Source organism: Peromyscus eremicus, chromosome 9 (assembly GCF_949786415.1).
Source record: "Peromyscus eremicus chromosome 9, PerEre_H2_v1, whole genome shotgun sequence".
NCBI lineage: Eukaryota > Metazoa > Chordata > Mammalia > Rodentia > Cricetidae > Peromyscus > Peromyscus eremicus.
The window spans coordinates 68263072-68288323 of record NC_081425.1 but is presented as its reverse complement, the minus strand read 5'-3'; the positions used below and the strand labels follow the sequence as shown (position 1 = coordinate 68288323).

Sequence of the window (25252 nt, the reverse complement as noted above, 5' to 3'; positions counted from 1 at the left end):
GTTCATGTCATGAAACCTTGCTATATTAAATACCACAAAGAGAGTGAGGCCACTCAGTGGAAATACTATAGGGCAAGCATGCATCAAGAGTGTAGAGAGAGCCATAGCAAGAATCTCATTGAAATCGTTGTCCCATCTGATTTTAGCCACCATAAGGCTGGAGCTGAGACTCTCCTGAAACTGATAAAAATCAAACACAAATGAGTTTCCCTCCCTTCTTCAGCCTGTGATGCCTTGAGAGCTCACACAGTTCTTGAGCACACACCACCTGAAGGTGTGTGGGAATTCCCCCCACCCCGACAGGAAACCCCAGCCACCAGAGAGCACTCTGTCTTTTAGCTAAACCACTTTAAGAGGCATCCTGCTGGCTTCTCTGCCAGCATCCAGCCCCAGTGTGGTGCTGGTATCTCTACTTTATCACTCCTGGCCCCTAGGACCACTTCTTAAACAAGCTACACTCCCGCCTCAGCCTCTCTCTATGGGAAAACAAAATACAGGGATTCTTTTAAAAAGTAATGAAGAAAGAGGAGAACTTTTCTGAGCAGATTATTAATGAGGGAAAGTGAGCACCTAAGTGACTATGAATAAGGGCCAAGCTTATCTAGGGTGAAACACCAATTTTTCTTAGACTACGATGCGGCAGATCACATTTACTAAACTGCAGTCTAGCTGTATGTCATCACATCTGTTCACCACCCAAAAGGTGTACATATTGTTAGCCATGGACATTTTCAAAAGTTCCTCTATTTTGGCTAAATCATGACAAGTTAAAAAAACAAACAAACATGGTAATTAGCATTCCAGAAATAATATAGCTTGTTTCCCTAGACCCCTGCCACCACCATGGCAGACACCTGATCACATGGCCACAGGGGCTGTTTATCACCAGACATCCTTTCACTCACTACTCACCATTCTTGGATCACTTCTAGAAATGGCCAGTGTCCACCCCTTCTACATCCCTCCCCCTCAACATTTTCTCCATAACTCTCCCTTAGTTATATTCGGCTGTTGTAAAATCTCCTGCACCAAATAAATTGGTCCATTACTTTTCAATTTAGCCTTGAACAGAAAGCAGCCGCAGTCTTTGCCAAAAACAACACAAGAATGGTCTCTAATCCAGTTGCTAACGTTGTTCTCCTCTGAAACCTCTTAACCTGGACCTCCGAAGTCTACACTGCTTCAGCACTACTGTCTCCCAAGCTCTTACTAGGAAGGCTTATTAGCCCCATGTACAGCATTTGATCTCTTTCCTAGGTCAAAGTCCCAAAGCCTTCCACATTCCTCCAAAACAATTGCATTGGTCAGACTTGTCACAAAGGCCTGCTGCCAACTTCTGTCTTAGTCCCTTTTCTAGTGTTGTGACAAAACACCATGGTCAAGGTAACTTATAAGGAAAGCATTTAGTTAGGCTTATGGCGTCATAGGTTAGAGTCCGTGACGGTGGAGCACAGACACAGTGGCAAGAACATCAGAGAGCTCAAATCTCGACCTGCACGTGGGAGGTAAAGAGAGAGAGACGGTACACTGGAAATGGGTTGAGTTTTTTGAAACCCCCAGTGACATAACTTCTCCAACAAGGCCACATCTCCTAATCCTTTCCAAATAGTTCCATCAACTGGGGACCAAATATTGAAAGATATGAGCCTATGGGGGGCATTTTTATTCAAACAATCACAAGATATTATGGAAACTTCAGGAGGTGAAACTTTTCTGGAGGAACTATGTCACTGGAAATTTGCCTTAAGGATTCACACCCTCACCCCATTTCCTGTTCCCTTTCTCTGCTTCCTGTGTATGAATAAAAAATATGATCAGCCAGCTTCCTCCTCCTGCCATAATGCCATGCCTTTCCTTCCATGATGGACTCTTTCCTCTGGAACTGTAAGCCTCTTTACCACTCTAGTTGTTGATGTGAACCTGGGAGAACAGGTCCTAAAAATGAGGTGGACTAAAGTCTCATGCAATAGGCAACTTTATTCAGAGCATCAGACAATTTGTACTCTGAGAGGTAAGAAGAATCACTTGAGTAAAGTGTACAATCACAAAGGCAAGCTGAGCGTGGCAAAAACATATTTTTCCAAAGAGGCATATGAATAACAACAGCTGAAAACTCCTACCCACTATACCTAGGAGGAGCACAAAAAAACATCCCAAGAACAATTCTGTCTTTTGAAGAAACTGAGATCACAAGACTCTTGTCTAGTTTTCTTGGAGTTTTCTCACAAGCCCTCAGAATCTCACACAGCTCCATTCTTGGACTGTGTTCTGACATAAGCCAACACAAATTCTGTGGTCCTTAAGTTGTTTTTGGTCATGGTATTTTATTACAGTGACAGAAAAGTAACTAATACACCAACCCAATTTGAAAAATGGGGCTTTACAATTACTTGTCTCCTAGTGGGAATGGAAAAAGCAGTACTTAAGATGGCCAATCATGACTAAATCGAAGAGATTATCTAGGGCACCAGTGAAAAACCTAGCCTTATTTTTCTCCCTATCAGAAACTATGGCTAAACACCCAATTCTCACTCCCTACACTGATGAAGGAAGATTACATCTCCACCTCCTTTTCAGTTCCCTGTCAGCACCTGACATTAGAAAGAGGTTTCAAAGATTAGAGGATGGACCTTATGTCCCTCAGGAGGACCTTATAAAAGTAGACTTCAAGGTCTCTAAGAGCAGGAGAGGCTCTCAAAACACAGAACCTCAAGCCAAATAATGTTAAACAGCAAATGCTGGCATCAGCCTTGACCCAGGGGTCACCCCATGAACACTCAAACAAAGACCTCCCCACTCACGTCTAGCCCACCCAAGGCCTGCTTTAAACATAGCCAAGCGGGTCACTGACGGCAAAGAGCCTGCCCCAATCCACGGTCACTGCCTCACCTCTGCCATCGTTGTTGGGGGGAAAGGACACTGGAAATCAGATTGTGTCTGACAAACTGCCAGTTTCTGAAAGTCCACCTCTGAACTAGAGCTTAGAGTTTTCTGGGATTTACTATTGACTGAAGGGAGCCCAGGAACGGTCACCCCTATCACTGTCACCCTCAGTGAACTCAAGTAACCCTGTCAATAACCTATAAGAACAGGCCATGTTTATTGGATTGCAGGGGGGTGGGGACTTAATTATTCAGTTTTACCTGAATTTGCTGGATCCCTGAAAGAGTCTCTTCTCTATAATGGGGGTAGAAAGCATTCCTATAAAACACAAATAGACTATGGTCTAGTTATTTACCATACAGTCTATGTGGGCATTCCTTTTCCTGTTCATTACTGTTCGTTCCTGGCTGTCCAACCCCTTTCCTGGGACAGGACTTTCTAGACTAGTTTTATGTCTCTATTTCCCTTGTAGGGCCCCCAAAAGCAACCTACTTCCTGTTAATGTGTCATCTAGACTCATCTCCTACCAGGAACTCTCTTACCACTCTCCTAGCATCTTCTCATCCTGGGATCTTAGATACCTCTTCACTCAGTATTACTACCCACCGTACTCCTATTCTAATTAAGCTACAAGACCCCTCCATCTTTGTACATCAGGCTCAGTATCCACTAACGCCTAAGGGATTGAGGGACTTAAACCTGTAATTATCAGAATTTTATGGCCCACTAATTCTCCCCACAGAACTGCTATTCTGAAATTCCAAAAGCCAAGTCACTCTTACCACCTAGTCCAAAACTTAAACCTAATTAACCAAGCTGCATTCCTTACCTTGACACCCTTTTACCCTACTTTCTTCTGCTTCTCATTTCTCAGTCCTTGATATCAAGATGCTTCCTTCACTCATCCCCTTGACCCTTCTTGCCAAGACCTTTTCACATTTATCTGGACAGACCCTGACACAAATTGTCACCCAGATATCCTGGGCAGTCCTTTCCCAGGGTGCATTTCTTTGGCCAAGCTCTTACTCACAGCCTGTCCAACCTCACTCCCATCTTCCTCCTCTGGTATGGAGACAGCGTCTGCCCTCTCACAACCTGTCTCTACAACACACCACTATATTCTCCTTCACTTTATGGCTGGCCTGCAATATAGTGTCCCCTCTAAGACTGTGATACCTCCTCAAGGCCTCAAAACTTTAACCTAGGACATGCCCCTCTCCAAAACTAATTGGGATCTTCTCTCCTTTCTAAGCCTAGCCAGTTACTTTTGTATTTGGAGCCCCAACTTCTGGATTTTTAACTAAAACTTTTTACCAAGCTGCTCCTGGCCCTTTCACAGAACCTTTGACCCCCTCCCAACCCCTCTGATCATCATTATCTTAGCTCAGAGGCATTCTGGTTGTTCCTGTCTTGGGACATCCAGACCATTCCAAACCTCTCATCCTTTTTGTACTTTCATCCATAATTTAGTCCTACATCTCCTCTGTCAATGCTATGGAGAAATATTCTAAGCAGTAGCCTGCCTATCCAAACAGTTAGTCATCTTATTTAAAAATCCTGAGGCTGCCTCCGTTTTAATGATAGAAGCCCTTGAAGAACGTTCTATCAACTTGACAGTCTCTATCTCCTACAATCTCCTTGAGCTCATAAGTCACTAGTATCCTCTCTCTCTCTCTCTCTCTCTCTCTCTCTCTCTCTCTCTCTCTCTCTCTCTCTCTCTCTCATAAACATACACTATTTATGTAAGACCACTTAGTCACCTTTCAATGCTGTAAAACTCTTAATCTAGCTACTCTCCTTCTACAGACTTCCAGAAGAAACACACACACACACACACACACACACACACACACACACACACACACACCCTGCTCTTACGTTGGTCTTAAGTCTCCTTGACTTCTTGCTACCACCATTTTAGTCACCTGTCAGATGTTCCCATTGCTGAGACCCCCTAAGTGGTATACCAATGGGAGCACTTCAGTGAGATAGCCCAAAGCAGCATGAAGCTAGCATGCTTGCTGTGCAGGTAGTGCTGGCTCCACGTCACACACTTCCAATTCTCCATTCTGCTCAGCCAGAGCTTGTCTCCTCCTCTGCTAACTCTCTTGTCCTTCCCGCTTTTATCTCATTTCAACCTATTTGCTCCTCAGTGAGGTTCTCCAACTAGATAAAAGGGAAGCCATCCTCAAAGATTCTTACTGTGTTCTCCATCGCTGCCTTGTTCCCCTTCTGCTCCAGAGAAGGCCCTCCTTTCTGCCCTGCATAATCAGCTTTATGTAGGACATCAGCCTTTGCTCACCTCACAAGTCCTAACTCTACTCCCCAACCTGTCACAGATTCTTCAAACTATCACCTGTCAGTGTAGAATGTGTTCACAGGTCTCCACTCCCAGTTGTGGGGCCTGCCTTACAGCTGACTAGAACACTCTACTGCCTTTTCTTCAAAGCTGTCAACCTCAACCCCATCCTTCAGTCTCCTTAGACATTTACTGAAGGAACTGGGTCTACATTTCTGACTCTTCCCAGTCTTTGCAGTCAAAATTCCAAAAAGCTCACCAGATTAATCTTGACTGCTCCAACAGCAGCAAAGGCAAAGGGCATCTCTCAGATCCAAATTGTGAATCTAAAACTCCTGCCTCTTTTAGGGACTCTTTTTCCGCTTAAGCCTCTACTCTTATAGGTCAAACCTCCCTACAAATAATCCACAAGACCTAGAACTTTCTTGACTTATCAACCACCCCTGGACTAATCAATGCCAGAGCTAGCCTTCTTGTGCCTCTCACCTACTATCCCTCTGAACAAGCCATAATACACACTTGAGTTCTTTGTTCTTGCCCCCACTTACTCCTCTCCCTGTCTGTCTGCCCCTCACAAGCATCTCTCACTGCCTCCTAAATGATACTCTCTTCCTTTTCCTTTGACGGCTAGGTCTTTTGTCCAATCCAGACTAGTGCTCTTGAGCAACCCCTGTCCTTCTAACTACTTGAATGGGCTCACCCATGAAACTTCATTGACCCTATTCATCCAGGTCCCTTCCTGGCTCTTTTCCTATTACTAACATTTAGAGACACGTCTGTATTTTTCCACCCACTAACTGCCTCTTACTCTTTCTGCAATCCTCAACAGCGGGCTATTGTGACTCTTCAACTCATTAGCTCAATAAACATATTTCTGATAACCACCAGGCCCACCTTTGTCATATATTCTAACAATGACCACTTCTGTGAATCTGCCCAATGCTCTCTACGAGGCCCACTCTCTATGCAGACAGACTCTCTTCACCTCACAGGCCGCTATCTACATATCCCATTTCTTCAAGATTTCAGCTTATGCTGCCTTTATGGGCAACCTCCTTGCCTTCCTTTGCATTGATACCTTTCTCCTTTCACCCTCTACTGATTAGAAAGCCTAGATCTGTTCACAACCCATCTATTTACCCAGGGAACTGAAGACCAGATTCTCAGTGAGAAAATCCCTTCTGCTTCTTGAGCACACCCTCCCTAGTATTTTCAGAGAAATCTTACTGTCTCTACCAATGGACAATTTCTCCAGCCCCTCTCTAGAGCAATGCTGTTCCCGAAGGAAAAGATAGAACTCCTCTCCCTTCTGTAATGAGTCCAGAGTTCTGTGGTTTTGGAGAATGAAACATGTGAGCAAGTCTATTGGTTTGGGAGGATTGTTTAAAGAAAGTTGGGGATTGAAGGAAGGGATAGAAGGAGTAGAGGAAGGTAGAATATGGGGAAGGATACCTAACACTATAGATAGATAGATAGATAGATAGATAGATAGATAGATAGATAGATAGACAGATAGACAGATAGACAGATAGATAGATAGTGTTATATATATAGATATATAGATATATATCTATATATAGATATATATATATAGAGAGAGAGAGAAAGGCATATATATGCCTCTACATGGAATATGTATGTATGTGTGTATACATATATGCAATTTAAATGAAGTCACTATATAATGAGAAGTGGAGAAAATATCCTAACTAGACATCATATGCTGCCAAATAAAATGCCCAGTACCTGGAATAGGTTACATCTTTTTTGAGTCATTGGCCAAAAGGGGTCCCATAGACCTATACCCTCAAACACTAAAGGCTGTTGCCAATGCTATTAGTCACCTTCCATAACTTGGTGGGAAGATCATGTTGCTGAAGACACAAAATACTTATGGCATAGAACATGGATAAATCTAGCTGGTACTCAACTGGAAGATTCATCCATACTGGCTAGCATTCATAGTGCTAGAAGGTACTATGCATGCCGCCAGAGGAGAAGAGTTATTATCAATATCACCCAGATGGGAAAACTGCAAGCTATTATAATGACCTGCCTGCAAGATATGCCCACTGGTGTAGCAGTGACATATGTTAAGGAATAACCAAACTTTTTTAAAATTTGGTCTAAGACCTACTCTGTAAGATGGAACCCATTCCTAATATCATTAATGAGGTCAAGAATCTGAGACTAGGTAAGTCATGGGCCCAAGATATTCTATATTCTACTACTTTTATTCCGCTAAGTGAACATAAGAATAAAATTACTCATAAAGACATTGCTATCCCCACAGAGCAGTGAGTGCATCACTCTACCCTCAGCAGAGAAGCTTCTTCTTGCACTAAATGGTAATTAACACAGAAATTTACAACTGTACAGTGTGCAGAGAGTGAGAGGCTTTGAGGCACTCATCTCTGAATGGGATGTCTTTATCAAACCCCTCCCCTCCATGCTCAGAGATGTATGTAGAAGCGGGGCAGAAAGACTGTAAGAGCCATAGGTGGGAGATGATTTTATGGAGGGATGTACTAAGAGTAGCTATTTCATATAGAGAGTATCTGGAAGAGCCTTGGAAAGCTGTTGAAAATAGTGTTGGGGTGGTGATGCCAGCTGTCCCTCTATCAAGGATGGAAAAGACACACAGGCATGCAAAGAGGGAGAGGAGGTGAGAGTACGTCTCAGAGCTAGAAGTTGAAACTGAGGAATGAATTGAAGCAAAAAGGAGGACAGTTGGCATTTGGTTCTTGGGAAGGAGTTCAGTGACTAGATGTTGGCATACAAAGGTACAACCACTGGACCGCGTGTCTGGGAGGTAGACATAGATTGAAGCTCAACAGAGGAAGAACACTCCTGAAGAGTTGAGACAGAAGGAACATGAGATGGAATGAAAATGATGAGGATGGCATCCCGGTTTGCCTGTGCAGTAACCTCACCTTCTCAGGTGGAGTATTGTCCGGAGAAGGCAGCCCCAGCAAGAAGCTAGCACTGGAAGAGTGTACAGGGGTTTCTGTGTCCTTGGAGTTCAACCTTGAAGTATGCAGCGTCCTCAGACTAAGTAATGAGGTGAGTTGAGTTGTCTGATTCAAACAGGCTATGGTTAGAGCTGGTGCCAGAGGGAGAGGCAGGAGAGTACCTCCGGGGAGTGGCTAGAGAATTACCATAGTACCTGTTGTTTGTTGGGCAGGGATAATAAGATTTCTCTGAGAAGGCTGGAGTGCACCACCCCCGTCACCTAAGAAGCAAAGGGGACTTCTCCATTTAGAGTCCGGCCTTCTCCTTACCTGTATAAACAGATGTGTGCTGGACAGATCCCAGTTTGGGTAAGCAGTATAAGATGAAAGATGAAGGAAGAGTGGGGCTGCATAAGGGAAGAAGGGAGATTGCCCACAGAGGCTGTAATCTTGAAGAAATGGGATCTGTAGAAAGGGGCCTATGAAGTAGGAGCATCTAAGCAGAGAGTGGTCCCTATAGGGGGCCTTGGGAGAATTCAAAGAAGTGGTCATTACTAGAATAAATCACAGGGGTGATCTATGTCTTTTGAGCTAAATGAAAAGTTTCTACACCCCATAAGCCTTTCTGCCAATGCAGCAATCCAAATCAAAACAAATCAAATTGAATTAGAAAAGGCCCAGGTTTAATTGGCAAAACACTCCCGGATGATTTTCCAAACACCTGCCCCCCCCAGAGGAGATGGGGGGGGGAACGGGGAGAGACCAAAAAGCCACAGTTTTGTTTTCTGGGGTGCAGTTTAAATACCCTGTAGGAGTGGTCTTGAGCATCTCTAGGGGAGAAGCTGTGTTTGGCAGGCTTGAGACAGGGCAGGGTTTGAGGAGAGAGATGGAGGAGGGGAGTTGAGGTAGAGCTTCTACAGGAACACTAATGAGTTGAAGAAAAACAATGGCCTATGGCCTATGCCAAAGCTTGAGCTCTTTTACCGGAAAGCACCTAAGGCATGTAGACAGCATCTTTCCTCAGAACCTCAATACTAGAGACTGCCCCAAGAACCCTGCGATGAGGACACAGACGTCATCTGGAAAGAGATTCGGGGACAACCAGCACACACCCTTTGCCACCTATCTATGAAGACAAAAGTCAGCAGTGTTAGAGCCACATCATTTAGAAAAGTTCTTCTAGTTTGGTTAATTTCTCAAAACCACAGTAATTATTATTCCAGAACTAAAACAGTGGCAGTGTCCACCCAAAACAAAGTAAGTTTTGACTCCCACTCTCCATCCTGTCCCTCTCTTTTCCTCCTATAACTACCCCCAGTTGTAAGGGAGTAGCAAGTTCTTTGGGTGCCCAATCTGGAGCCCGCCTTTTCTGAGGGTTTTCTCTGATTAACCCGCTGCACTGTAGAAGATGTCCTTCCCTTGTCCGTCTCTGTTAAGCCGACCCCTCACTTACTATGCTCCCTTGACTGTCACTGTGGTCCCCCCCACCCCGACCCGAATCAACTTGCAGCTATTACTCAAACAGCATTTCTAGCTTTTCTCAAAACTCCCCTTTCTTATAGTTTATTTTCCTCACTGACCCATGGTGCCTCAAGTTCACCGTCAGCTCCAGCACTGTCCTCTCCTGCTCACAGAATTCTCCTTCTCTTCCAACGTCATACAGCACTGAATCTGAACCAAGCCACTCAGCTCTGAGTGGCTTGCCGTCTTGAGATGTGCTCACCTTTTCTCTGCTAAGTACATGAAGTCGTGAAGTACTATCTGTAGCGCGAATTCTAATTGGTCTTAATAATAAAAACCCAGAGTCAGATATCAGGGTGAAAGCTGAAAGATCAGAGAAGCAGAGCAGCCAGCCACTAGAGACTTCTTACCTCTAGGAATCCTGACTGAAAGGGGCTGAGCTCCTGTCTCTGCCCACCTTATAGTCTTCTCTCCTCCCAGCCATATCACTTCCTGTTTGCTTCTCCCTAGTGCTAGGATTAAAAGTGTGTGCCTCCACTGCCTGGCCTCTAGTGTCTAGCTCTGCACTCTGATCTCCAGGCAAGCTTTATTTGTTAGAGCACAAACAAAATATTACCACAATTATCTCCATGAAGAAAGGTATTTTCCTATCCACATCAGGGTTCATCATACCCAGAGTACAGTGCTCAGCATGCATATTGACAAATCTCTAAGATTGTGCTCAAAATGTATTCTATAACCATTCTATACACTTGGAAGAACATTAAAAGGAAGCATCAGAGACTGGGGATACAGTTCAGGCCACAGAGCATTTGCCTAGCTTGCAGGAAGGCTGGGTGCATTTCCTAGTTCCACTGGGCAATGCGGAGCACACCTGTAATCCTGACACTCAGGAATTCAAGGTCACCCCTGACTACATTGGAAGTTCAAGACTAGCCTAAACTACAAAAGACCCTGTATCAGAATTTAAAACAAACAAACCAAAAGATTAAAGGTGCATCAGTGTATGCTAGTGCAGTCACAGGATTCTTTCAGGAGGAAAGGTACGGGAAAAGGTAAGACTTCAAAGCAGTGGTAACAGAAATAATTGGGTGCATTTTCAATATCGAGTTATTTACATTTAGCATAAATATAAGTCTGAAAGCCACATGGCTTCCATAATAGCTTTTTTTTATCCGGTTTTTTGAGACAGGGTTTCTCTGTGTAGCTTTGCGCCTTTCCTGGAACTCACTTGGTAGTCCAGGCTGGCCTCGAACTCACAGAGATCCGCCTGGCTCTGCCTCTCGAGTGCTGGGATTAAAGGCGTGCGCCACCACCCAGCCCATAATAGCTTTTTATTTATTTATTTATTTATTTACTTACTTACTTACTTACTTACTTACTTATTTTGAATTTGTGTAATCAAGAGAGAGGCACACATCACAGAGTGCATGTCAGAGACCAACTTGCAGGAGTCAGTTCTCTTTTCCACATGTGGGTCCCAGGGATCGAACTCAGCTCATCAGGCTTGGCACAGGCTCCTTCACCCTGAGCCATCTTGCTGGCCCTAAAACAAATTTCTTTTTTTTAAATAAATATTTTTATTTTATAATTAATTTAAATTTACATATCAGCCACGGATTCCCCTGTCCTCCCCCCCCTCCAATCCACCCCCCATTCCCCACCTCCTCCAAGGCAAGGTCTCCCCTGGGGAGTCAGCCCAGCCTGGTAGATTCAGTTGAGGCAGGACCAGTCCCCTCCTGCCTGCACCAAGGCTGAGCAAAGTGTCTCAGCATAGACCCTAAACTCCAAAAAGCCAGCTCATGCACCAAGGACAGGTCCCGGTCCCACTGCCTGGGGGCCTCCTAAATAGTTCAAGCTAATCAACTGTCTCATTTATCCAGAGGGTCTGGTCCAGTTCCATGGGGGCTCCTCAGCTATTGGTTCACAGTTCATATGTTTTCATTAGTTTGGCTATTTGTCCCTGTGCTTCTTCCAATCATGGTCTCAATATCTCTTGCTCATATAATCCCTCCTCTCTCTCACCGATTGGACTCCTGGAGCTCCACCTGGGATTTGGCCGTGGGTCTCTACATCTGCTTCCATCAGTCACTGGATGAGAGTTCTATCATGACAGGGTGTTTGGCTATCCAATCACCAGAGTAGGTCAGCTCAGGCACTCTCTCAACCATTACCAGTAGTCTATAGTGGAGGTATCTTTGTGGATTTCTGGGGACCTCTCTAGCACTCTGCTTCTTCCTATTCCCATGAGGTTTTCATTTATCATGGTATCTCTTTCATTGTTCTCCCACTCTGTTCCTGATCCAGCTGGGACCTCCTGCTCCCCTAAGCTCTCTTTCCCCCGACCCTTGCCCTCCATTACCCCCCCCATCCCTAGTTTGCTCATGTAGATCTCATCCATTTCTCTGTCACTGGGCGATCCCTGTGTCTTTCTTAGGGTCCTCTTTACTAGGTAGCCTCCCTGGAGTTGTGAGTTGCAGTCTGGTTATCCTTTGCTTTACATCTAGTATCCACTTATGAGTGAGTATATACGATGTTTGTCTTTCTGAGTCTGGGTTACCTCACTCAGGATGATATTTTCTAGTTCCATCTATTTGCCTGCAAACCACATGATGTCATTGTTTGTCTCTGCTGAGTAGTACTCCATTGTGTATATGTACCACATTTTCTTTATCCATTCTTCAGTTGAAGGGCATCTAGGTTGTTTCCAGGTTCTAGCTATTACAAATAGTGCTGATATGAACATAGTTGAGCATGTGTCCTTGTGGTATGATTGAGCATTCCTTGGGTATATGCCCGAGTGGTATAGCTGGGTCTTGAGGGAGGTTGAGTCCCAATTTTCTAAGAAAGCACCATATCGATTTCCAAAGTGGCTGTACAAGTTTGCATTCCCACCAATAGTGGAGGAGTGTTCCCCTTACTCCGCATCCTCTCCAACATAAGCTGTCTTTAGTGTTTTTTATCTTAGCCATTCTGATGGGTGTAAGGTGGTATTTCAGAGTCGTTTTGATTTGCATTTCCCTGGTGATTAAGGACGTTGAGCAATTCTTTAAGTGTCTTTCAGCCATTTGAGCTTCTTCTGTTGAGAATTCTTAGTGGATCAAAGACCTCAACATAAATCCAGTTACCCTGAACCTATAAAACAGATTTCTTGATGTGATCAAATTCTTTCTTAGAAGTGAATTCCAATGATCAGAGTAGTTATGTCCTTAACCTGAAGAGGGCGCTGCTTCCTTGCACTAAGAGCTGCTGAAGTTGATCTATCAAAAGGGTGGGAGAACAGAACTGGCCCTGCTCCTTGCTGTCTGCTCCATTGGGTGAGCTAGCCTCAGCAGTGCTGGATGGAGAGCTTTCCCAGGTGGTGATGATGAGGGAAAGCTGGCAGGTTGACCAACCCAGCTACCACCCGGGGCCAGAACCAGGACTGCTAGGAAGCCCACCCCAACTCCCAGCTCATTTATGAACTGCTGGATCATGTGAAGGGGCCAGACCTGCAGATACAAAGCCACAGGATCTCCATGACACAAGGCAATGCTAGGGTATCCAAGAGGAGTCTCAGTGAGGGACCAGAATCAAGGATGTAGCAGAAGCCAGAGGCTAGACCAATGATTCATTGCAAGGAACAGTTACAAGTAAAGATGTATGGACTCACTAAGCCACACTACATCTTCCATGACAAGATTCTTTATTTGCTTGTTTGTTTTGTTTTCACTTTTAAATTTTCTGTTGGGGGAGGGGAGGTTGTAAGAGCAGAAGGTGGAAGTGAGGGGATCAGAATGCATGGTGTGAAATCCACAAAGAATCAATAAAAAGCTAAAATAAATAAATAAATAAATAAACAAATAAACAAATAAATAAATAATTAAAAGTTACATCGCTGATACACACTCAAAGAGCAGACCCCTGTATCTGGACATCTTGAAGTCAGATGTTTACCCCAAAACTAAATTTTCCATAAACTTCAAAAGGCTGAAGTACAGACATGATTCTAAGAGCCATGTCTGTTATCTGGGAGCTCCAGCCAGGATGTGAACCTAAGATTCATTTCATCAGGACACCACAGGGTTCAGAACTAGTCTCTCTCTTTTACAGAAGACACAAAGAAGAAAGTAATGTTTAAACAAACTCTTTAACATTATATATTTAAGTAATTTCGCCTCCAGCTGACCACCCACAAACGGATGGATTGTAAGTTTCTGAGCAGTGTTTCAGACTCACACTCAAGTCTGATTCTGTCGTGGTTATCCAGAGCTCTGTAGGACTGCTGTCCCTCCAGAGTGATGTACCGGGTCCACCATTCCGTTCCCATAAGACCTCACAGTCAAGAGGCTGGACCCACAGGTGCACTCGGAGCTTAGTGAACAGTCTCCATTGCCTTCTCTGACAAGATAAACTGTAAGCTACTGTAGTGAACGACATAAAACCTTTCAGGAATATGTGTTCAAAGTTTTTAAGTCGCTTTATTTTTACCTAAGAATTGAATTATATGGACACTCAGCATGAGATTGTTACCATCTAGCTGTCTTGATCAGGTCTGTTTTCTCTGCCAGTTAAAGAACTAAAGGGCAGGAAAAGTCTTGAGCTCAACAGGTAGCAGAAGAGAAATCTGGAACACAGCAAACAGGAGCAGACAGGATCAGCAGCTGAAGAAAAGCTTTGTTGGGGTGAAGAAATGCATGCACAGACACACAGAGAAAAAGAAGGGGGTGGTATTCCCATCTGTTCTCAAAGACTGGGGTTTTAGGTCTCTGAAGAGTTTTCTTCCTCTAACTTAGGGTTGATTGGTTGGAAGGAAGATAGGATGGCCAGTTGACCCACAACTGTTTTGTGACATGTCCTGATTCAACTTGAACCTATGGAGCCAGTCCATCAGCAGGAGGTCTACCTGCAGGAGAAAAAGGCCCTCAAATCCCTTGTTTTAACCTACCAGGCTTTTGTCTCAGGTCAGGAGGGGAGGAAGAAGCCAACCATCTTGGGATATCTTGGAAGTTCACTGTCTTTATTACCTGGTTATGGCCCCTCTTCCTAGCAGGGAATGTGCCTGGTCCCTCAAGATGATGCTCATGACGGGGAACTCTGGTGCTCTTAAGTCAACTGCCAACTAAGAGGGCAGCTTCTCCCACTGGTGCCACTGGCATCTATGGGTGCCTGCTTCTGCACCTGCAGTTCTCATGAGAACATGGCAGTGGGTGAGTGATATTCATGGCGTGTTTCCTTAGTTTTATGTCTAACTCTAGTGAGTAACCTTTTGACCGGAGTTGCCATGTGGGATCTCCTGGCCAAGCTCACACACTGGAACACTTTTCATGGATTGCCCTCTGCCTATGCTCCCACTGCATTTGCCCACTTGGAAGTTCGATTGCATACATCACCTTATTGAACTTTCAGAGTCCGGTTACTTTACTGGGAAGTGATTGGATCTTAACTATCAGATTCTAAAGTTCTATTGGCTGGGCCTGGGGAGCCAGGAGAAGCTATCAAGAACAAGATGGAGCTTCTGATCTGAGACTTGACAGGCACAGGAAAGCTTTGGTCATAAGACCCTCTTCAGTGAACTCACACCTTAAGCTGGGCTGAGTTTGGAAGTGAATGCAGCCCCATCACCTAGAGGTTCCTGTAAGAGGCTGAACAGGTAAAGGGAAACTGTAGACCCCTAATATACCTAACAATTTCCCGTGGCTTCCATCATAAACCAGTAAGTAGGACAAAAAATAGGTTTTAAGGAGTCCTCTGGAGTTGAAGACATCGCGGGCAAAAAAAAAAAAAAAAATCCCACAGTGTACCAAGCTTTCCAAATGGAAATAACAAGAAAGGTGGGAGAATGGGAGGTACAGCTCTCCACAGCTTTTAATTTGATCTTCTGTTCCCTTTCTGGTTTTATGGAGGGGAGAGGCCTTTACAGAAAGCCTGACACTGTGAAGGCGGCCCTGACTGAGACTGGCTGACACAGGCTCTGTGGGCAGAGAAAATTCATGTAAATGAGATTCACCGTTCTCCACATTGTGGATTCTCATTTCTGCTCAGGTGCCTCATTATAAAATAGGGACTGTAATTTGTGCCCTTTCCTCTCTCATAGAAAAAAAATTGTGTCTGAAGAACAATGAAACGCTGGTGACAAGCTGTCAGATGTGCAGTAAAGAATGTCCCCAAATAAGCTGTGCTGTTTTGTTGTTTTGAATGAAGAAACATTCACAAAACTCTTCACAACAATGCTTCCTACCAGGATGGTAAAGGTCCTTGACATAACCAAAGCCAGGTATTTCTCACAAAAGGAAAAAATATCTTCCACAAATAACAATGCAATTAAGTATCCAAATTCCTAGCTCCAATTTTCTCCCTTATCTGAACGTTGTCACTGTCAGAATTATTTTAATCATGTCTCAACCCATCAAAACGTTACTGGTTATGGGCCTGAGGAGATGGCTCAATTGATAAAAGCATTTGCTGCACAACCTGGACCTGAGTTCAAATCCCCAAAAGCACGTAAGAAGCTAGATGCAATAAAATGTATCTGAAATCCCTGTATTGACATGGTGAGCCAGGAGGCCCAGAGAGGAGAAGCACCCGGGGATCACCAGCCAGCTTCCCTGACATACACAGCACAGTGGCAGAAACAACGAGACAATCTGCCTCAAAACGAGGTGGAAGGCAACTTCCAAAAGTTGCCCTCTGACCTCCATACATATGGCACATGTCCACACTTATGTATCATATTTTTAAATTTATGATATCAACTTTTCAGACAGAAACAGGAGTAGAAAGAGAGAGAGAGAAAGGGAGGGGAGAAAGGAGGCGAGAAAAAGAAAAATGGTTACAAAAAACTTAGTCATTACATTAGGCTTCACTGTCTTCTCATTATCCACACTACCATTACACAAATTTTTTGTTTGTTTTGGGTTTGGATTTTTGTGGGGAGGGGGAGTTGGGTTTTGATTTTGGGGTTTTGTTTGTTTGGTTGGTTTGGTTTGGTTTGGTTTTTTGAGATAGGGTCTCTCTACATATCCCTGGCTGTCCTGCAACTCACTATGTAGACCAAGCTGCCCTCAAACTCAGAGATCTTATCTCTACCTCCCTGAGTGCTGGGATCAAAGGTGTGCACCACACACCTGGCTTTTTCCTCAACATTTTGTCTTTATAAACACGATTTATCACTTTCCTCTTTTCTGTTTTATTCCAGAGATTGTTCGGTTCGGACCATATCTTTTCTCACTTGAGAAAGATTGTTTCTCTGAAGAGAGAGATAAAATACATTGACAAGTTTTCTAAGTGAGATACCATCAATGACAGCCCACTGAGCTTACCATTTCCTGTTTTGAAGGAGTGATATTTCAAGGCTAGCTGACAGCAAGGGCTGAATCAGAATCGAGCTTCCAGCATGGCGTGGCCGTGCTTGTTGCAGACGCTCTTGGTTTCCACCTCTCTTGGTAAGAAGGCAAGCGCATTTGCTTTACTAGTCAGTATTCATTAGGAATGGGAAGCAGGAAAAAGGGTTAACAGCACTGGGTTCTGAGATCAGCTTCATTGGGCCAAGCCTGCGGGAAGCATAAGGCTGGTAACCGCTGCCTGGAGCTGGAATCAAGAGGAAAGGCAGATGAGGGTGGGAACCAGGTGGAGAGTCTGTTTCTCTCACTGACAGACACCACAATGGAGCCATTTCCCTCTTCCTTTCCACAGGAGCCAGCATGGCCCAGACAGTCACTCAGCGTCAGCAGGAACAGTCTGTGCAGGAGACAGAGTCAGCAACACTGGACTGCACCTACGACACGACTGATACTAACTACAACTTGTTCTGGTACAAACAGCGAAGAGGGCAGATGACTCTTGTTATTCGCCAAGAAGCTTATATACAGCAGATTGCAACGGAGGACCGCTTCTCCGTAAACTTTCAGAAAGCAGCGAAGTCCTTCAGCCTCGAGATCTCAGACTTGCAGCTGGAGGATGCTGCGACCTATTTCTGTGCACTCATGGAGAGGGGCACAGTGACACAGGCAATGGAGAGGGCCTGACAGAAACCTCAGATCTCAGCGTCTGTGCAAACATAGGAAGTGGCTGGGGTACCAGTGGCACACGAAGGAAGACTTTCTTTTCTTTGGAGGAAAAAGTACTCATGAGCAACTGTAGTACACAGACGTAATTCTATAAACTGTAATTCTCAAAACAATAATAAAATACAGGCGATGCATAAGGCTTCGTAGTTTTGCAAAGTGAGTTCACACGTATTATTCCATTAGCTGTCAAAAGTCATGTGTTGCAGAGGACAGGCCATACATTTTCAATGTCACTGTGTTCCAGCAGAACCCAAAGCTTAGCCAAAAGCTATTCTTTGAGAATTTTGTCCAAGTCTTTCAATTTGTTAGTGATTCTAAAAACTACCGTACTCATTCCTTTTCTGTTTGCTGTGATAAAACATCACGACTAAGACAACTTATAAAAGGAAAAGGTTATTTCAGCTTATGGCTCCAGAGAGCTAGAGTCATAAAGGCAGGACAGCAGGACAGCTGGTGGCAGACATGGCAGCCGGGGCTGGAAGCTGCGACTTGAAAGCTTACATCTCAACCATGAGCATGAAGAGAGAAAGCACACTGGGCATGGGGTGGGGCATTAAGCTCTCGAAGCCCGCTCCTAGAGACATACTTCCTGCAGCAAGACCACATCTCCTGAGTCTCCTCAAACACTGTCACCAACTGGGGACCAAGTATTCAAATACCTGAGACCAGGGGAACATTTCTCAATCAAGCCACTACACTAGCAATTGTATGTTCATATCCCACAATCACATCAAAGTCATTCATATATATATATATATATATATATGTGTGTGTGTGTGTGTGTGTGTGTGTGTGTGTGTGTGTGTGTGTATGTGTGTGTGTATGTGTGTGTGTGTATACTTTTCTTATTGACCTACAGATCTTAATTTTATACACTGTTTTTCTTCTTCAGCCTTGCTCACTATTCCGGCACATTGTAAAAGTCTAGGTTTGTTTGTTCGTTTGTTTGTTTGGCAATGTTAAGGATTGAATCCAGAACCTCATCTACACTAAGCCAGTGCTCAAACATTGAGGTACGTCCTCAGCCCTAAAAATTCTCATCTTCTACCCTCCAGCATAAGCCATCTGATTTTTCATACATATGTTACTTCTTTCTAATTGTAAAATAGTTTGCAAATCTACATCCTGTCTATCTCATTGTTTCCTGATTAATCTGTCTGACTGCTCTGTTTTTCTGACTTGGACTCCTCCTTTGTCTGACAAAATATGATGCTATAGTAATTGTGATGAGGCTAACTGGAAAAGCCATTTGGAAAATCCGACCTAAAAGTTGGGACCAAGCAGCTGTCTGAACACAGTAACCACTCTTATTCATACCACTAAGGAATGACGCGTTTCTGGACCATGAAGGGTCCCCACCTTATTTAAGCTAAAGCAAAAGTTTAAAAAAAAAATGGAAAGATGCAAGTATTACTTTTCATATCCATAATCCTCAAATAATTGTTGTTTTTAACTACTTAGCACCCTAGTACAGCATTTGATTGCATCTACTCACTTTAGAGAGTACAGGAAAAAATATGACAGACCCAATGGGTGTGCTTCAAACTTCAGGTTTGGAATCATATTTAGAATGAATAGTGTTTGGGAGAGTCCAAGGCCAAATGCTGAAACACAATTCAGGTTGATAAATCATTTTACAAACCCCATCCATTCCTCCACTCACTCCAACTCTAAGAACACCCCACTCAAGACCTTTCTCTGCATGCAGAATCTTTTGAAATGACAAACATGGTCTAAGCCCTAAAATCAGTGAAAGCATTATTCTCACAAGACAAAACCTTCAAGACCACTAAATTTTATTCTCTCCACTATCCCCTGGGCCGTTGGTCATCAAGGCTCACAAATCCAGCCAATATCCTGAGTCTCATCAATGCTTCCTTCTCCTTCCCATCCTTGCTTCTTGTGCCTGCATACATCTCCTCATTTGAATTGATACATAAATACTCACCTAATCTCTCCCTCCTCAGTTTCCCCCTTTCAAATACTGATCCATACAGCCAATAGAATTATCTAATAAAAATCAGATCGTGCCGGGCGGTGGTGGCACACGCCTTTAATCCCAGCACTCGGGAGGCAGAGCCAGGCGGATCTCTGTGAGTTCCAGGACAGCCTGGGCTACCAAGTGAGTTCCAGGAGAGGCGCAAAGCTACACAGAGAAACCCTGTCTCGAAAAAAAAAAAAAAAAAATCAGATCATGAGTGTTCATTCCCCCTTTAATAAAGACCACTTTCCACAAAAGAACTTGAGATTATTAAAGAATTTAAGTCCCACCAAAGCAGAGGGCATCATTATGGGTTCAGAACTAGGCCTTGCAGGATAGATGACCAAGAGCTATCAATTTATGAATTAATTAGTTCCCTACTTATCAGTTCAACCTCATTTATTATCATACTCCCATCCCTCTCCAACTGTACTCTCAGCATGAGGTCATCTCCTGAATTTATGCTTTTGTTGGAATTTGCCCTTATCACTGAACACTCATGCCACTTAACCAACTGGCTATTGTTTAAGATGTTTCAAAACAAACAGCCTAGATGTCCATCAGTGGATGAATAAAAATATCCCATTTACACAATGGAATGTTATTCATCTGCTAAAAATGGAATTATGAAATTTGCTAAGAAAAAAAATCATCCTGAGTGAGGTAACACAGACCTAAAAAGACAAATGTTTTATGTTTTCTCTTATATGTGCATGTTAGATTTTAAGCATTCAATAGGCATGCTACAATCCATATAACCACAGGGGTTAGGTATTTAGTAAGGCACTAGTGGGTAGGGGACGGTCTTCTTCTATGGAGAAACAGTCAGAAGACCAGAGCAGGAATATTGAATGGAGAGAAAGATAGAAAAAGTGAGTAAGGGAAAGGATTCAGGGAGAGACAACTAACAATGGGCCATTTGGGAGGTCATATGGAAACTTACTATTGTAGAAGCTTCTTAAAATATATACATATATGAAAAAAATCTAAATGGAGTCAGCAAGTAATGGGAGAGACAATGTCCCAACTAGACATCTTTTACCACCAAGTGAAACTTCTAGTGCTAGGCAGGAATGGGTTACATCTAGTTGAGTCATTGGCCAAAGTGTCTTCATGGAAATCCCCAAACATCTCAGACTATTGCCAAGGCTATTGTTTGCTCTCTATAAACTGATGGCAAGTCCCTGTTGCTGAAGACAACACTTACATATCACACTGACATAGAGAAGCTAAGCTGGTACCTAGCTACAGCCTTCATCCATATTGACTATTGTTTGTGGTCCTAGAAGGTACTCTGCATTCTACCAGAAAAGAGGCATAGCAATGAAATGACTCCCAATGACATGCTGCTATTCCCATAGATCAGAATCTGGTTCAGCCATCATCAGAGAAGCTTACTCTTAGTAGTAGATGGGAACTAATACAGAGACCCATAACTGGACAGTGTAGCGAGTAGGAGATTTTGGAGTACTCATTTCTAAATGAGACATCTTGATCAAACCCCTCCCCTCTAAGCTCAGGGAGCTATTCAGAAGAGGAGGCAGAATGATTGTAAGAGCCAGTGGGAATGGATCACCCCAAGAAAACAGTGTCTTCCAGGCACAACTGTAGTTGTTTTTTTCCTCACTCTTTGCTCTTTGAGGGCCCACCACCCAGCTCGCAAATAAATACACGAGACTTATTATTACTTATAAATGCCCAATCTTAGCTTGGCTTGTTTCTAGCCAGTTTTTCTTAACTTAAATTATCCTGTCTACCTTTTGCCTCTGGACTTTTACCTTTTTCTATTTCTGTATACCTTTTCTTTCCTTCTCATTCCATGTCTGGCTGTATAGCTGGGTGGCTGGCCCCTTGCATCCTCCTCCCTTCCTTTTCTTTCATCTCTTCTTTTCTCTTTCTCCTTCTATGTATTCTTTCTACCAGGCAGCCTGCCTATCCTTTCTCCTACCTAGCTATTGGCCATTCAGCTCTTTATTAGACCATCACGTGTCTTAGGCAAGCAAAGTAACACAGCTTTACAGACTTAAGCAAATGCAACATAAAAGAATGCAACACATCTTTGCATCATTAAACAAATATTCCACAGCATAAACGAATGTAACACATCTTCAACTAATGTTCCACAACACACAACAGGACTTACACATTAACTCACAGAGACTGTAGCAACACGAACACAGCCTGCACAGGTTCAAATCGGCAGGGTTCCAATACTGAGAGGGAAAAGTGGACCTAAGTTCCCACTCCTAATCAAGAAGTCATCTCCAATTGACACCCACTTCAAAGGAAAACATTAGTTTTCTCCAATGGAGTCTCACTGGTTATTTTAACCACACTTAGGGGCAGGTCCCATATCCAGCAGTAGATGACCAACACAAAATAAATTCACTGGTGTTTCTAGATTTTTTTTGTCTCATATTGCTTTGTTTGGGCTCCGTGTGTGTGTGTGTGTGTGTGTGTGTGTGTGTGTGTGTGTGTGTGTGTGTGTTACTGGTCTTTTACCTGTAGATTATAGTTTACAGTTTTGTGTTTTATGAGATTTTATTGTGTATGCATTTCTTGTGTTTTCACTTTTTCTTAATTCTGGTTTGTTTGGGTTTTCTTTCTTCTTTCTTTATCTTGTGCCTTATTAAATTGTGTATTTTAACTTAAACTCAAGAACAAATAGAGAGACAGTTTGGCAAAATTTGCTAAAATAAACCTAGCATTATATTCTAAATATAAGTCACCAAAAGTGTTCACAGGAGTAAATATGGAGAAATCAAGACAGAATCATTCTATGACACATAAACTATTTAGAAATGGTCTTGGTCATTTTTGTTGTAAGTGCATAAAATTGTTATTTAATCAACTCACAAATCCTCACCATAATTAACAGCTATTTAGATGATTCTAAAAAACAAAGGATGATAAAGGTAAACAGGAAGAAAACTAGCCAGCAAGTAAGGCTAAAACAAGTATTTCTTTTCACTTACAACATAACCACTGGATTATCACATACACACCCCAAAAAGAAAAAAGAAAAAAAAAAGTTGAGCATACATTGAAACTTTAAGACAGGTCACAAAATATAAGAATACAGTCAGAATTTAGAACAGTAACAGACAGATGTCAGAAGAGAAGTTGCTGTGGTAACACAGAAGTTCTAGATGAAGAACCAAGTCAGGAAGAAACATGGTAGGGATACTGAGGAAAATTCAGGTGTTATAGTTTGCTTCCTGTTGTGTGAGAAACATTATGAACAAAAGCAAGTAGGAATGAAAGACATCTCTTTCATTATTCTCCCCCTTTATCCTGCCTCCAACACCCAGCCCTCCCAATACACTCCCTCAAGTTCCCATTCCTCCATCTCCCCTCTCCCAACCCCCATTTACCCAGGAGATATCCCCCATTTCTCCTTTCCAGGGAAATCCATGCATCCCTCTCAGGGCCCTTCTTGTTATCCCCAGCCTCTCTAGGGCTGTGGACTGTAGGTTGGCCATCCTATACTTAACTCCTAATATCCACTTATGAGTGGGTACATGCCATGTGTGTTTCTGGATCTTGGTTACCTCACTCAGGGTGATTTTTGTCTAGTTCCATCCATTTGCCTGTGAATTTCATGATGCCATTGTTTTTGACAGCTAAGTAGTACTCCACTGTGTAAAGGTACCACATTTTCTTTATCCATTCTTTGGTTGAGGGGCATCTAGGTTGTTTCCAGGTTCTGGCCATTACAAATAAAGCTGCTATGAACATAGCTGAGCAAGTATCTTTGTGGTATGATTGAGCATCCTTTGGGTATATGCCCAAGAGTGGTATAGCTAGATCTTGTGGTAGGTTGATTCCCAGTTTTCTGAGAAACCACAACACTGATTTCCAAAGTGGCTGTAAAGGTTTGCACTCCCACCAGCAATGGAGAAATGTTCCCCTTGCTCCACATCCTCTACCACATGAGCTGTTGCTTATGTTTTTTATCTTAGCTATTTTGACAGGTGTAAATGGAATCTCAGTCTTGTTTTGATTTGCATATCCCTGATGACTAAGGAAATTGAGCATCTCAAGTGTTTCTCAGCCATTTGAGATTCTTCTATTGAGACTTCTCTGTTTAGATCTATACCCCATTTTTAATTGGATTATTTGGTTTGTTGATATCTAGTTTATTGAGTTCTTTATATATTTTGGAGATCAGTCATCTGTTGGATGTGGAATTGGTGAAGATCTCTTCCCATTCTGTAGGCTATTGTTTTGTCCTTTTGATGGTGTCCTTTGTGTTATAAAGAGAGGCTTTTCAATTTGATGTGATCACATTTATTAATTGTCTATCTTAGTGCCTGTGCTATTGGTGTTCTGTTCAGGAAGTTGTCTCCTGTGCCAATGCATTTGAGATTATTTCCCACCTTCTCTTCTACCAGGTTCACTGTACCTGAATTTATATTGAGGTCTTTGATCCGTTTGGACTTGAGATTTGTACAGGGTGGAGGATATGAATCTATTTGCATTCTTCTACATGCTGATATCCAGTTAGACCAGCAACACTTGTTGAAGACGCTTTCTTTTTTCCAATGTATAATTTTGGCTTCTTTGGAAAATAATAAAATGGGCTGAGAAAGAAGTCAGGGAATCCACACCCTTTACAATAGCCTCAAATAAAATAAAATATCTTGGGGTAATTCTAACCAAGCAAGTGAAAGATGTGTATGACAAGAATTTCAAGTTTTTGAAGAAAGAAATTGGAGAAGATATCAGAAGATGGAAAGATCTCTCATGCTCATGGATTGGTAGGATTAACATAGTAGAAATGGCCATTTTACCAAAAGCAATCTACAGATTCAGTGCAATCCCCATTAAAATCCCAACACAATTCTTTTCAGACCTTGAAAGAACAATACTCAACATCATATGGAAAAACAAAAAATCCAGGGTAGCTAAAATAATCCTGTACAATAAAAGAACTTCCAGAAGTGTCACCATTCCTGATTTTAAGCTCTACTACAGAGCTATAGTAATAAAAAACTACATAGTACGGCATAATAGCAGACAGGTGAATCAATGGAATCTAATAAAAGACCCAGATGTAAATCTACACACCTATGGACATCTGAATTTCAACAAACATCTGACTTCTTAATGGAGACTCTGAAAGCCAGAAGGAACAGATTGGATGTTTTATAAACTAAAAGAGATCATAGATGCCAAGCCAAACTTCTAGACCCAGCAAAACTATTAATCACAATAGACAGAGAAAGAAAACCATTCCACAATAAAAACTAAATTTAAGCAGTATTTGTTTACCAATCCAGCTTTACAGAAGGCACTGGAATGAAAACTTCATGTTGAAGATGTTAACCACAACTAAGAAAACACAAGGAATAAATACTACCAGAACAGTAAATCAAATAAAAAGACATAGACTAACAGATTGCATTACAAAACAGGACCCAGCCTTCTGCTGCATCCAGAAAACATGCATTTCCAGCAAGGAGGATTTCCATCTTAAGGTAAAAGGATGGAAAAACAATATTTTAAGCAAACGGACCCAAGAAGCAAGCCAGTATAGCCACTTTAATATCTGACAAAATATATTTCAAAACTAATCAGAAAAGATAGGAAAGGACACCACATATTCATCAAAGAAAAAAAATCCAAC

At 42.7% G+C, this 25252-nt stretch overlaps 1 protein-coding gene, 1 long non-coding RNA gene and 1 gene segment (V, D, J or C); all 3 read left to right on the top strand.

The window, feature by feature from the left end:
- The window catches only part of LOC131919447 (T cell receptor alpha chain MC.7.G5-like), a 653930-nt gene that overhangs the window by 365348 nt on the left and 263330 nt on the right, over positions 1–25252 (top strand). The window lies entirely within an intron of this gene.
- Positions 16970–25252, top strand: part of LOC131919445 (T cell receptor delta constant-like) — a 191798-nt gene continuing 183515 nt past the window's right edge. The window contains 2 exon segments of the C gene segment in view: positions 16970–17018; positions 17269–17568. Coding sequence covers positions 16970–17018; positions 17269–17568 — 349 coding nt within the window.
- The window catches only part of LOC131919451 (uncharacterized), a 32728-nt gene continuing 30216 nt past the window's right edge, over positions 22741–25252 (top strand). The window contains exon 1 of the long non-coding RNA XR_009381253.1: positions 22741–22824. This is a non-coding gene — a long non-coding RNA (uncharacterized LOC131919451). The remainder of the gene's footprint in view (positions 22825–25252) is intronic.